At 44.0% G+C, this 14,817-nt stretch overlaps 1 protein-coding gene across 2 annotated transcripts; it reads right to left on the bottom strand.

Moving 5' to 3' along the window:
- Nucleotides 1-5,163: 5,163 nt before the first annotated feature.
- On the bottom strand, nt 5,164-13,135 carry LOC110536690 (cytohesin-2). Of its 2 annotated transcripts, none has more exons than XM_021622389.2 (12): nt 12,939-13,135; nt 11,158-11,308; nt 10,641-10,707; nt 10,349-10,467; nt 10,178-10,258; nt 9,910-10,022; nt 9,685-9,833; nt 9,276-9,387; nt 8,126-8,202; nt 7,905-7,976; nt 7,664-7,818; nt 5,164-7,545 (listed from the first exon to the last, which is right to left on the bottom strand). In XM_021622389.2, the coding sequence occupies exons 1-12, from the start codon at nt 13,003-13,005 to the stop codon at nt 7,458-7,460; spliced, it is 1,251 nt and encodes a 416-aa protein (XP_021478064.1). In that variant the 5' UTR covers nt 13,006-13,135; the 3' UTR covers nt 5,164-7,457. The 2 variants fall into 2 exon arrangements, with proteins under 2 accessions (XP_021478064.1, XP_036796313.1); XM_036940418.1 differs by lacking the exon at nt 12,939-13,135 and adding an exon at nt 12,029-12,147 and having other exon boundaries at nt 8,126-8,204; nt 9,275-9,387.
- Between the last annotated feature and the right edge of the window lie 1,682 nt (nt 13,136-14,817).

The raw sequence follows: 14,817 nt of genomic DNA, 5'->3' as shown, positions 1-14,817 counted from the left end.
ATATAAACACAACATGCAACAATTTCAAAGATTTTACTGAGTTACAGTGTATATAAGGAAATCAGTCAATTGAAAGAAATTAATTACGCCCTAATCTATGGATTTCACATGACTGAGCAGGGGCGCAGCCATGGGTGAGCCTAGGAGGGCATAGGCCCACCCACTTGGGAGTCAGGTCCGCCCACTGGGGAGCCAAGCACAGCCAATCAGAATGAGTTTTTCCCCACAAAAAGGCTTTATTTCAGACAGAAATACTCCTCAGCCCTCAGCGACTTATGGTAGAGAAACTAACATTCAATTCTCTGGCAACAGCTCTGTTGGACATTCCTGCAGTCAGCATGCCAATTGCATGCTCCCTCTAAACTTGAGACATCTGTGGCATTGTGTTGTGACAAAACTGTACATTTTAGAGTGACCTTTTATTGTCCCCAGCACAAGGTGCACCTGTGTAATGATCATGCTGTTTAATCAGTTTCCATCCACCTGCCACACATGTCAGGTGGATTATCTTGGCAAAGGGGAAATGCTCACTAACAGTGATGTAAAAAAACATGTGTACAAAATTTGAGAGAAAAAGCTTTTTGTGAGTATGGAACATTTCTGGGATATTTTATTTCAGCTCATGAAACATGGGACCAACACTTTACATGTTGAGTTCATATTTTTGTTCAGTACACATACAACACATTTTAAAGCTACGTAGGGGAGTGAAAATGTAAGGGAGTTACCCCACATTTCTCTTTATCTCTCTTTTTAATGTAGAAGTCAGGTTTCACCCCTAAACCAAGAATCAGACAAGCAACAGATTTATGATTTTATTTACAATGCACTTTGTATTTAGCAGGTAAGAAAGTTCCACTGAAATTGAGTTCTTGTTATTTAGCGATATTGAACAGAAGTGTGTGTTCATTTGTACTACTTTATTTGTCAATGTATGTACCTTTTTATTTGAAATCGTGTTGTTGTTTGATGGCCAAATTTATAAAACATTTCTCAAATTCCTTTTTTATCCAAATGTTATATTAGGCTAATATAACATTTGCTGTAATAACATTGTGGCTTTGGAAATGTTTGATCTGGCTGTGTTTCTATCAGTAGACGTTGTCTGTGGATACTGCACACGTATCAGAAACGATTTGATACTATTTGTAAATAAAAACCTTGATGTTTCTGTTTGAATGTTTATTTACTAATCAATTTATGTTCTTGAATCCCATTCTAACCTCAGACTGCAATTGACCTGTCTTGTTTGACCTGTCTGCTTCCCTCACTGCTGATAGCCTGTTACTAACACCCAGCACACACAATCAATCTCTCAGCAACCCAATGTGGCCACACTACAGTACCCACAGGTCACCACACTAGAGATGGGGTGGTCTATACCAGTGGAGGGACCCCATTTTACCTTGTTATCCATGATGGCATGCACGCACTCATAGCTCAGGTGTGAACTTAGACCACACATTTTGAATCAAAATCAAATCAAATGTATTTATATAGCCCTTCTTACGTCAGCTGATATCTCAAAGTGCTGTACAGAAACCCAGCCTAAAACCCCAAACAGCAAGCAATGCAGGTGTAGAAGCACGGTGGCTAGGAAAAACTCCCTAGAAAGGCCAAAACCTAAGAAGAAACCTAGAGAGGAACCAGGCTATGAGGGGTGGCCAGTCCTCTTCTGGCTGTGCCAGGTGGAGATTATAACAGAACATGGCCAAGATGTTCAAATGTTCATAAATGACCGGCATGGTCAAATAATAATAATCACAGTAGTTGTCGAGGGTGCAACAGGCCAGCACCTCAGGATTAAATGTCAGTTGGCTTTCATAGCCGATCATTAAGAGTATCTCTACCTCTCCTGCTGTCTCTAGAGAGTTGAAAACAGGAGGTTTGGGACAGGTAGCATGTCCGGTGAACAGGTCAGAATTCCATAGCCGCAGGCAGAACAGTTGAAACTGGAGCAGCAGCATGGCCAGGTGGACTGGGGACAGTAAGGAGTCATCATGCCAGGTAGTCCTGAGGCATGGTCCTAGGGCTCAGGTCCTCCTCCGAGAGAAAGAAAGAGAGAATTAGAGAGAGCATACTTAAATTCACACAGGACACCGGATAAGACAGGAGAAGTACTCCAGATATAACAAACTGACCCTAGCCCCCCGACACATAAACTACTGCAGCATAAATACTGGAGGCTGAAGCATTTCATATACATTGTTTGTCTTCAGGAAGGCAGTGAGTTGCTGCGCAAAAGCTTTTTCAAAATGTTTTGAGAGGAATGGAAGATTCGATATAGGCCGATAGTTTTTTATATTTTCTGGGTCAAGGTTTGTCTTTTTCCAAGAGAGGCTTTATTACTGCCACTTTTAGTGAGTTTGGTACACATCCTGTGGATAGAGAGCCGTTTATTATGTTCAACATAGGAGGGCCAAGCACAGGAAGCAGCTCTTTCAGTAGTTTAGTTGGAATAGGGTCCAGTATACAGCTTGAAGGTTTAGAGGCCATGGTTATTTTCATCATTGTGTCAAGAGATATAGTACTAAAACACTTGAGTGTCTCTCTTGATCCTAGGTCCTGGCAGAGTTGTGCAGACTCAGGACAACTGAGCTTTGGAGGAATACGCCGATTTAAAGAGGAGTCCGTAATTTGCTTTCTAATGATCATGATCTTTTCCTCAAAGAAGTTCATGAATTTAGTACTGCTGAAGTGAAAGCCATCCTCTCTTGGGGAATGCTGCCTTTTAGTTAGCTTTGCGACAGTATCAAAAAGGTATTTTGGATTGTTCTTATTTTCCTCAATTAAGTTGGAAAAATAGGATGATCGAGCAGCAGTGAGGGCTCTTCGATACTGCACGGTACTGTCTTTCCAAGCTAGTCGGAAGACTTCCAGTTTGGTGTGGCGCCATTTCCGTTCCAATTTTCTGGAAGTTTGCTTCAGAGCTCGGGTATTTTCTGTATACCATGGAGCTTGTTTCTAATGACAAATGTTTTTGTTTTTTAGGGGTGCAACTGCATCTAGGGTATTGCGCAAGGTTAAATTGAGTTCCTCAGTTAGGTGGTTAACTGATTTGTGTCCTCTGATGTCCTTGGGTAGGCAGAGGGAGTCTGGAAGGGCATCAAGGAATCTTTGTGTTGTTTGAGAATTTATAGCACGACTTTTGATGCTCCTTGGTTGGGGTCAGAGCAGATTATTTGTTGCGATTGCAAACGTAATAAAATGGTGGTCCGATTGTCCAGGATTATGAGGAAAAACATTAAGATCCACAACATTTATTCCATGGGACAAAACTAGGTCCAGAGTATGACTGTGACAGTGAGTAGGTCCAGAGACATGTTGGACAAAACCCACTGAGTCGATGATGCCTCCGAAAGCCTTTTGGAGTGGGTCTGTGGACTTTTCCATGTGAATATTAAAGTCACCAAAGATTAGAATATTATCTGCTATGACTACAAGGTGGGTAACAATTAGGGTTGCAAAATTCCAGGAACTTTCAATAAATTCCTTGGTGTTCCATAAATCCTTGTTGGATTTCCTGCTTATTCTGGGAAATCTCCAACCGGAATCTCAGGAAAACCAGGGAATTTATTGAAAGTTCCCAGAATTTTGCAACCCTAGTCACTGTAATAAAAACATTTAGAATTTGATCTGCCGACATCTGTAAACTAAGTCTAATAATAATCACTCAAACACACAGGAGTATTGTCTCAGTTCACTTTTTATTGTTTCACAACAGTTGACTGGCACCCGTGTACCGTGGTTTTGTTTTTGCTACATATAGCACAGATGACCTATCCATCTTTACATTGCTGTAAAACAAAAATAAATAATAAATCAAACACTATCCCAGGAAGTAGTGGTGGTGGGGTCTGGGGGACAGAAGTAGTGGTGGTGGGGTCTGGGGGACAGAAGTAGTGGTGGTGGGGTCTGGGGGACAGAAGTAGTGATGTTGGGGTCTGGGGGACAGAAGTAGTGATGTTGGGGTCTGGGGGACAGAAGTAGTGATGTTGGGGTCTGGGGGACAGAAGTAGTGATGTTGGGGTCTGGGGGACAGAAGTAGTGATGTTGGGGTCTGGGGGACAGAAGTAGTGGTGGTGGGGTCTGGGGGACAGAAGTAGTGGTGGTGGGGTCTGGGGGACAGAAGTAGTGATGTTGGGGTCTGGGGGACAGAAGTAGTGATGTTGGGGTCTGGGGGACAGAAGTAGTGATGTTGGGGTCTGGGGGACAGAAGTAGTGATGTTGGGGTCTGGGGGACAGAAGTAGTGATGTTGGGGTCTGGGGGACAGAAGTAGTGATGTTGGGGTCTGGGGGACAGAAGTAGTGATGTTGGGGTCTGGGGGACAGAAGTAGTGGTGGTGGGGTCTGGGGGACAGAAGTAGTGGTGGTGGGGTCTGGGGGACAGAAGTAGTGATGTTGGGGTCTGGGGGACAGAAGTAGTGGTGGTGGGGTCTGGGGGACAGAAGTAGTGGTGGTGGGGTCTGGGGGACAGAAGTAGTGATGTTGGGGTCTGGGGGACAGAAGTAGTGGTGTTGGGGTCTGGGGGACAGAAGTAGTGATGTTGGGGTCTGGGGGACAGAAGTAGTGGTGTTGGGGTCTGGGGGACAGAAGTAGTGATGTTGGGGTCTGGGGGACAGAAGTAGTGGTGGTGGGGTCTGGGGGACAGAAGTAGTGGTGGTGGGGTCTGGGGGACAGAAGTAGTGGTGGTGGGGTCTGGGGGACAGAAGTAGTGGTGGTGGGGTCTGGGGGACAGAAGTAGTGATGTTGGGGTCTGGGGGACAGAAGTAGTGGTGGTGGGGTCTGGGGGACAGAAGTAGTGATGTTGGGGTCTGGGGGACAGAAGTAGTGATGTTGGGGTCTGGGGGACAGAAGTAGTGATGTTGGGGTCTGGGGGACAGAAGTAGTGGTGGTGGGGTCTGGGGGACAGAAGTAGTGGTGGTGGGGTCTGGGGGACAGAAGTAGTGGTGGTGGGGTCTGGGGGACAGAAGTAGTGGTGGTGGGGTCTGGGGGACAGAAGTAGTGGTGGTGGGGTCTGGGGGACAGAAGTAGTGGTGGTGGGGTCTGGGGGACAGAAGTAGTGGTGGTGGGGTCTGGGGGACAGAAGTAGTGGTGGTGGGGTCTGGGGGACAGAAGTAGTGATGTTGGGGTCTGGGGGACAGAAGTAGTGGTGGTGGGGTCTGGGGGACAGAAGTAGTGATGTTGGGGTCTGGGGGACAGAAGTAGTGGTGGTGGGGTCTGGGGGACAGAAGTAGTGATGTTGGGGTCTGGGGGACAGAAATATTAATTAGTGTCCTTTCTCACAAAAGTCTGTCTCTTTGTTGAGTTGGAACAGTGTGACGTCCCAACTCCATTTTGGCAACTTTGCACTTCAAGAATACCCAGACAGGTCTGTGTTTCAGTGTCGTGTAGTGTACAGCAGCCATGCCTGTAGGTTGGCTCACTGCTGTGTGTCTATAACACCACACACTCAGAGAATAACTAGAGAAGACTAAGAGATCATTTTTTTGTACCTAGACTTTCCTATGTAAACAACATTTAGAGTAAAACTTCTATAGTTGTCAGAGCTGGAAGTGATCAAAATATGGACTTGTGAAGCCTTCATCACAACCAGTGAGGATGATGCAGGACAGCCGGGCCACCACTGGAGTCTACTACAGATAGTTAGTATTGCCAATCTAAAAGGTACAGCTCTTTAAAGCCTGTATAATGCTTAAATATTGATAAAGTGCAGCAGACAATCCTAATTCTGCATTTTCCATATTCAGTCTAATGAAATGTTAATCCAATGACAAATGAAAATATCTACGAGTCAATTCAGGCATAATGTATCATTTGACATGTATCCTTAACATTGTTATTCATTCAATACATTTGAATATTTCAGCAATTACATAATATTGAAAGATATATTAGTGCTCCATGTTTGTTGTCCTTTTCAATTCAATCACATTAAGAGGAATCTGATGCCTTTTCCTGGCTTGACTGATGATTCAACTTCAGAACCATCATTTCAGATTTCAGTTCTCATATTAGACAGGTCGTTTCAGACTTATCATAGGGTGATGTCCCAATAACCACCCATAGCTTGCTTTTCTTTTAGGTCACAGATCTGACAGGATTGGATGGGCATCAGTATTATGAAGGACACCTAACCAGCCCTTTCATATATCCATGATGGTTATGGTGGAAAGAAAGCCATTACAGGCATCTGGGACACCTGTTTGTGCTTCAGTGAGCCTCATTCATTCAGGCTCTTAGAGGATAATAGAGGTTCCTTCAGGACAGTGCAACATTATCAACAGTACAGATAGAAATAGAATGTATAGAACTGACAGGATTCCTTGTTCCATACCACACAGAACCATGCCTTTTCTATACTAAACATTTCTATCCAAAAAGTTTTGTGATGTCATCACTCTCCTGTCCTGAATATTCTAAATGTTCCAATTGGAGGTTGATTCTATTGTGTCAACAGGGAACACTAACAATCTTTCTCAAATGTACCCAACACTAACACGAGTCTGGTCCATCTGTGTGTATGGAGGATTAACCCTCATCTCCACATGCAGTTCTACAGTAGCTCTTACAAAACAAAAGATGTAACAAACAAAAATAAACAATAAATTAAATCTATGTGTGTTGTAAACAATATTCTAACAAGTATTTACAAATAAATGAAGTATACATTGTAATAAGCTGCCATTGTAACTTCTTAAAACCCACTGTAGCGTATTATAGAGTTGGGGTTAACAGTTTACGTGTCTGTATGAGGGAGTTTATAACAGTCTTGTGAAGGAAACGCCAGTGGTCATTGACAAGAGTCGTCGGCTTTAGTGTTCACTGCTCAATTGTTGCCGTATTGGTCAGTTTTTCTGGGAACATTTCCCGTAGATTGTTGATCATAACAAATTTAACATGAATGACATTTTTATGGTCTAAGCAGTAAGGACCAGCGTCATCTCCTTCACAGAGGCTACAGTATTAAAGTGGCACTTTGATAATGCTGATATAGACATGCTAACCTGGAGCCAAGATGTTAGAGTAAAGCACAGCAGACAACTAGGGCTGCATCTTAACAGGTTAAAGTGGCTTCCTCAGCCGCCGGGCATTCTGTCCTTCACACAGTGACCGGTTAGAACTGGACCATTGCCCCAATGTTAGATCGGTTACAGATGGAGAGGAAGTCACTTCAGACTGATGAGTTGCAGCCTGTTTGTGATGGAAGGTTCAGTTGCCCTGCTTGCTACCCTGAATAAAATACATATTTATTTCACAGTTCACTTCTGAACTGCCTGTTTGTGCTGGCCAGTCTCTTAAACAGGATAGCAACAAATCCTCCTCACAAAGAAAGAGGGAAAAAAGTGAGGAATGGAATGAATCTAGGGAGGAAAGAAAGGCTTGTGTCCCATGTTGGAATGAGAGATGAAGAGGTGGAGGAGGGGATGAAGAGGAGAGAGGAAGAAGGGAATGTTCTACGGTTGTTCCTCATTCTTCTTTAACGATATGCGTTTCTTCCTGGCAGCCAGCATCTCATAGAAGGGGTCCACGCTGACCGCAGAGCTGGAGAGAGGGATGGAAGAAACAGAAACAGAAGAAAGTTAGTCTGATGCATTTCTAAATATATCCATCCATACACCCTACTCTCCCTTCATGCCTGCCTGCCTCCCTCCCTACGTACTTGATGTGGTGGATCCATTCGTCTTTCTCCTCAGGTGTGGGGGCAGAGATGCGGTACACGTTGTGGTTCCCCTCCACCACTCTGCCGTCTGCCTCCGTCTTACAGGCCTTGATCAGCTGACCACGGTTGTTGGGGATGTACAGCTCAAAGCAGTTCTGGGAGGGAAGAGCGGGAGTCAGGAGAAATGGTGCAGTGATCATGTCCTATGTTGACATTCTAAATGTATTGATAACAAACTCACAGGTTTCCTGGGGTCTTCAACCTCCCGGATACTCAGGTTCTCTAGGGGAATGATACCTCTGGGCTCCTTATCCTGAGCACACACATTATACACACTGTAGTACAGAACACTGATCCACGTTACAATGTTCTGTTACATAGCTCTTTACTCTCTCTGTAATGGATTAAATTTCCATCACATTGCTCTACAGTGGCACTTTGGCAGCTACAATGTTGACTTACTGTAGTATACTCAAAGTAGTAAAGGCAGTTGTCTGTGAGAATGAACCATCTTCTTTTCCAGGTCTTCACCCGTCCTCCTGAAATACGAACAGACCAATAGAGGCATGAGACAGGGTGGTATCTGGAGGTCAGCAGAATACCAACTGGACTGGAGAAACTCATTCCACTTGACTGCTCCACATACTGAAGTAAATACTCCATTACTACACATCACCTTCAGGATATTACAGTTATTCAGACAGCTTGTATAGCCTTACATGTCCAATGCCTTTGTATGCCAATTCATCTCACACGGTAATATGTGACGTCTAATGTCTGACAAAAGGCATATGTGGACAATAACTTTTCTTCTATATGCCGGTTGGCCATTTTGGTTCCATAAGAATGATATTGTTTCTCATGGACCCATTCTCCCAGTACATACCTCCTGAGAAACAAGCGGCAGCAGCAGAGTGTGGAAATCACAGGGAGAAGCAGAGACAACAGGGACCAGAGGTTTTGGGGGAGGGAGGGAGAGAAGGGTCGGGAGGGAGAAGACAGCAGAGATATTAGTGACAAACAGATCACAGACCCCACCATGCAAGAGGAGACGGTTCAGACTGCCATGATGCAAGAGGGTGAGGTACTGAGGGAAGCTCCATGTAGAAGTCGCTCATAGACACATATCTAGGATCAGTTTACTGTGCCCCAATCCTAATCTTAACATAGCAGAGAAAACACAAACTGATCTTATATGAGAATCCAAGGGCAGCTCCCTCAGTATGGACAATTGTGTCTATTTACCCATCATGCAATGGCAGTCTTGAGATCATAATACATGGACGATGTTTTAGGCAACATTGCTGGACAACAAGTCTGGCAATATTGCCTCAGAACATTGGCGGTGTATCATTATCTTTAGTGTAAACTTGAGAGAGAAGGAAGCAGGCACATAACAGCACAAAGCCTTAGGAGAGAGAGCACACAAGTTTACGCTCACTATCCAAAAACCCTGGGGCTGATCAGGACCGTTACAGACATTACAGAATGTTAATATGTTTTTAAGCCATCCAAATAATCCATATTTGATTTTGAAACTACCTTGAGGTGATCGGCAGAGAGAAGCTGCAGTACCCCCTCCCACCACCCGGCGTCGCCACGGCCAACTCACCTAGTTTGAGGAGCCAGCCCTCTCTGTCAGGGTTGAAGAAGGTGTGTGTCAGGTCGTTCCCATCATCCTCAGGGATCTTGAAGGGCTCGTTCTTGATGCTGTCATAAAGATTCTATGGTAGACAGAGACATTCCAGAGGGGTTGGGTTAAATGCAAAAGACAGATTTCAGTTGAATGCATTCAGTTGTACAACTGATTAGGTATCCCCCTTTCCTTTCCATTGAGGAGAGACAAACAGCAGGGAGATTCACTATAACACACTGATATTTTATCTGAACTAGAGCTTCATTCTGAACCCCTCCAAACTGATGAAAAAAAGATGAACAATCACTCAGTCAACGACACCTCACTTCCACAGAAACTCCCCTAGCCCCTCCCCATAGCTCCTAGGTTCCCCTCCCTCACTCACTCTGAGCAGGTCCTCTGGTAGGTCTCCACCCTCGTTGATGCCTCTGTTCATGGAGATGAAGCGGTCCAATCCAGGCTTGTCTCTCACGTTGGGGTTGTGGAGGCTGGTGTTCAGCATGATGATAGCAAACGACAGCACATAGCACGTATCTGAGGAGAGAGCGGAACCATAGGATGAGAAGTGGCTAGTAGACCTCTGTGTTGTAACAACGGTAAGTGTGTGTACCAGTGCTCTGGAAGACCCCAGGGTTGCAGTGACAGTATCTCTGTGCAAAGGCCTCCATCATCCTGTCAATCTTTTGAGCCTCGCCAGGCAGACGGAAACTCCACAGGAACTGCCTGCAGGGGTCACACAAAGGTCAGAGGTCAGAGAGAGCACTGGCTGCCATGGTAACAAAGACGCTGATGTAGTGTTTTTATCCTCTAGACTTTGAAATTGATGTACTGTTTTTTATTAAATGTCAGAGCTTATCATAGAGGACACCCCAGCTTACCTGAGAGCCTGGACCAGGTTGAGATCAGTGAACTCATGAAGGTCAACAAACGCCTGCAGAACCTTGAGATTAAAGTCCTCCCTACAGGAGAGAAGAGGAACGTAGACTTCTGATGCTGTTCAGCCCAACAATAACAAAGACAATAGCAAGGTAGAGAGAGGGAATGGTTACCTCTCTCCCAGGTAGTCTCCTATCGCAGTCTTGTTGAGTCCCTCTCCTTTGTACAGGAACTGGGCAACATCCTCTTGAGTGTGTCTGAGCAACTCATTCTCCACCAGGAACACAATACCCTACACACACACACACACACACACACACACACAGACAGACAGAGAGAGAGGGTAACTACAATCAAAAGAGAGTAAACGCTCAAGAGATTGATGAGAAGACAGACAGTAAAAGAGAGGGGCTGGGTGTAGAGTGAAGATCAGATTTATGTATCCATTCCATGTCCCCTTTTCACCTTTTTGGGGTCCATGTTAAACTTCTTCCTTCCCATGGCCACATGCCTGTTCTTCTGTAGAGTTTTACTGCAGGGAGAGAAGACAAGGAGTGGATCTCATTCAACACAATACCTCTCCATCAATTATACATACAGTTAGAGGGTAATGGAGAGGACAGGGTTGGGAAGACAAACTAAAATAGCTCTTAGAAATGCTATATTGACTGAAAACACAATCTAATTTTCAGCTATGACCTGGGGAAGTTGCCGGGGAGAGGAGAATAGTCGAAGAAGCCAATAGGAAGCTATATATTTTTACATAAACTTCAAAGTGAAATTGCCATAGATGCAATATTGAGTAAATGCAGAGGTAACCTGAATGCATAGGAAGTTATTTTGGGAAACACGGCTGTCACATGGACTCTCTCTAATCATCCCATTATAATTCAACTTCAGATACACCAGGGAAGAGGGACTGTGCTACACACTGAATAATGGAACTGAAATATTCAGGGGACCATCTGTGTGTTTTTCTCACCTGCCCTCTGTGCTGGTCTCCAGTCCTTCCACCTCTATGATGGCCTCTCTGAGCTCGTCTCTGAGCCTCTGGATCTCCTGCAGCAGAGCTCCCTTCCTCCGACGGATGTCCTCCAGCTCAGAGCGCTCCTCTGGACTCAGGTCTACCGGGACTGTAGGGAAGGAGGGAGAAGAGGGGTGAGAGAATAAAGAGATGGATGGGGATAGAAAAAAAGGGAGCATGGAAATGGGAGACAATGGGAAAATGGTGGGGACAGAGGGAACAAGTTAAAATTGACCTGAAACATGACAGTATTCAAAGTCTGTTTGCTACTGTGCATTTCCAAGATGCTTTGAGTTTCTTACTGAAAACAATAAGAAGTTTGAGTAAAAGCTGTGTTTTCCAAAACACAAAACTAATCATATCCAATCCCATGTTCAAAACCATTGTTCAATTTCCTCTGTCTCTCCCCTCTCTATTCTTGCTTGTTTCTCCACTCACTGACCTGTACCTAATTCCTACATTTTTCTTGTCTAGTCAAATGGAAACATGTGGAAAATCAGGCGGTTGATGACGTGCGTCTCATTGCAGCCTTGATATACTGGAGCACTCAACCTTACAGCCTATTCATTGATAAAGAACAGTTCACAGAGCTCAGAAAACCAACTAGTCTTGCACAGAAGTAGCCTATCCACACGGAACAGAAGTACTGTAGATAAGAGGAAAAACAAGTTTAAAATCAAAAAAGACGAAACACTGGCTGCAGGGCTTTCACTCTGAAACATTCCATGGAATCCTGACAATCTCTAATGTGACAGCGGGAGTGGTTAGACATGACAAATACTAGTTGGGGACAGAGATAAGAGATCTGCATAAAAAAAAATGTGTTTACTGTTGGCGCTGCATATGTGAACTATGCAGGACAATTTGTAAAAAAACGTATTCATTCCAAATGACACTTCTCTCTAGCTACTGTCAATCCTCCGATGTTTTCAACTAAAGTAACTAAATGGATTAGGCGTGTTATCAGTGCTGCACTGATTTTTGTAGCCTCTTCGCTGAGAGGAATTTTTTTTCTTTCTAACACAGCACTCACTAACACACCTGTTTAGACTAATTATCAAGCCACTATCTAATTAGTTGTATCAGGTCAGGTGTGTTAGTGCTGGAACAACGACGTGCAGCCCTCTGGGTCCCCAGCCTGGACTGGAGTTACAAAAATAGAGGCGACAGTATCGCTGCAAACCACAATACTACCTCGGTAGAGTGACCAGCCACTACAGTGCCACGATCAGGTTAATGTGTTTAGGATGCTAAATGACATCTGCAAGTCAACAACCCCGTCCCTCCGAATGAGGTGAATAACTAACGAGCTAGCTAAGTTATTCAATGTTTTGATTCTTGAAGGACAGTGGGTAGGTTTAACGTGAAATAGTAACCAATACTGTAATGAATAACGTTAGCTAGCTATTTGGATGAGTGGTCAAACTACAAGAAGTAGTTAGCTACAACTAGTTACCCAGTAAGCCTAAAAAGAGTTAGCTAGCTTGCTAACTAGCGAGCTAACGTTAGCCAGTACTATATTATTAGCTTACGTCGACTGCGGTTGTATGCGACTCTCGTATGAGAAACATTGTATAATAAACAAAGATGACAACCATGTAGTACATTATAATGCATACAACGTTAATATTGTTTAGTGACAACTGTGCTCTAATTGTGTAGTGTAATACCTGCTGTTATAACTAGCTGGCTAGCTGAGTGTGTTATTATAAGCGAAGCGTTAGTGTAGCGATACTTACTGTAGTCCAGGTCATCCATTTTTGGCGCTTTGCTTTTAGGCATAAATATTTCAGAGTCGACTGTCATTCAATAAATGAAAAAGTAATGGATATATATGAAAATATATCCTCCAAATAAAAAGGAAATAAATAAATAACCAGCCTTGCGTACCGAAACCTGGGGCACAGACAAAGGAGGTGGTGGTACAGGAAGTGACGCTAACTTTTTGTTATAAATAAACACGTCCTCACTTTCGACCATGTTTGTAAGGAACTTTTGAACCCAGAAAGAAGCCACACAACCAAAGACACTGATAACAAGGCATTTTCATCTGTGACACAAACATCTGAGGTTGTTTGGCCAATATAGTAGAACTTGGTTTCTTTCCCAATAACTGCCTGGAAAAGGGGTCACTGTATGTTTTTTTATTAAAGGTTCCATGCAGCCGATTTTATCTCAATATCAAATTTAAATCAAATCAAATTTTATTGGTCACATACACATTTGTAGCAGATTTTATTGTGGGTGTAGCGAAATGCTTGTGTTCCTATCTCCAACAGTGCAGTAGTATCTAACAATTCACATTAAAGTAAACATTAAAGTAAAATAATGAAATTAAGAAATATATCAATATTTGATCGAGCAATGTTGGAGTGGCATTGACTAAATTACAGTACAATAGAATACAGTATATACATATGCGATTAGTATATTAAGTGGTTTACTGTGATTATTTTAGATCGTTTTAATTGAAAACAAACTAAAATAACTTTTTAGCAAAGAGTCATTTCACAAACAAGAATTTGGCTTGGACTTTCTGGGAGGGGTCTGAGTGGGGCAGAATAAAAAAAAAACTTGCTGTTATTGGCAAAAAAGTTTGGAACTCTCTTTCTTATTGATCTTTCTTGTTAAGATTGAATCCTACTACACCGCTCATCGGATGTGGTAGGACTTGAAAACTATTACGGACTACAAAGGTAAACCCAGACGCGAGCTGCCCAGTGACACAAGACTACCAGACGAGCTAAATGCCTTTTATGCTCACTTCGAGGCAAGCAACACTGAAGCAAGCACGAGAGCACCAGAGCACCAGCCGATGTGAGCAAGACCTTTAAACAGGTCAACATTCTCAAAGCCACGGGGCCAGACGGATTACTAGGACGTGTACTCATAGCATGCGCAGACCAACTGGCAAGTGTCTTCACTGACATTTTCAACCTCTCCCTGACCGAGTCTGTAATACCTACATGTTTCAAGCAGACCACCATAGTCCCTGTGCCCAGGAAGAGAAGGTAACCTGCCTAAATGATTACCACCCCATAGCACCCACATTAGTAGCCATGAAGTGTTTTAAAAGGCTGGTCATAGCTCACATCAACAGCATCCTCCCGGATACCCAAGACCTACTCCAATTCGCATACCGCCCCAATTGCACTCCACAATGCCCTTTCCCACCTGGACAAAAGGAACACCTATTTGAGAATGCTGTTCATTGACTACAGCTCAGTGTTCAACACCATAGTGCCCACAAAGCTCATCACTAAGCTAAGGACCCTGGGACTAAACATCTCCCTCTGCCACACTGATCCTCAACACTGGGGCCCCTCAGGGGTGTGTACTTAGTCCCCTCCTGTACTCCCTGTTCACCCACGACTGCTTGGCCAAGCACGACTCCAACACCATCATTAAGTTTGCTGACGACACAACAGTGGTAGGCCTGATCACCGACAACAATGAGACAGCCTATAAGGAGGTCAGAGACATGGCAGTGTGGTGCCAGGACCACAACCTCTCCCTCAATGTGAGCAAGACAAAGGAGATGATCGTGGACTACAGGAAAAGGCGGGCCAAATAGGCCCCCATTAACATCGACGGAGCTGTAGTGGAGCGGGTCGAGAG

This window comes from Oncorhynchus mykiss, chromosome 2 (assembly GCF_013265735.2).
Source record: "Oncorhynchus mykiss isolate Arlee chromosome 2, USDA_OmykA_1.1, whole genome shotgun sequence".
In the NCBI taxonomy this organism is placed as follows: Eukaryota; Metazoa; Chordata; class Actinopteri; order Salmoniformes; family Salmonidae; genus Oncorhynchus; species Oncorhynchus mykiss.
The sequence above is the reverse complement of the archived record's forward strand: the minus strand, read 5'-3'. Positions and strand labels throughout refer to the sequence as shown.

Bases quoted from the DNA above. Each gene is read 5' to 3' on its own strand.
- LOC110536690 (XM_021622389.2), bottom strand. From the start codon at position 13,005: ATGACAGTCGACTCTGAAATATTTATGCCTAAAAGCAAAGCGCCAAAA. The intron at 9,834-9,909 runs GTACACACACTT...CTCTCTCCTCAG, and splicing joins TGGGGTCTTCCAGAGCACTG to ATACGTGCTATGTGCTGTCG. The intron at 7,977-8,125 runs GTAAGTCAACAT...GTGTGTGCTCAG, and splicing joins ACTACTTTGAGTATACTACA to GATAAGGAGCCCAGAGGTAT.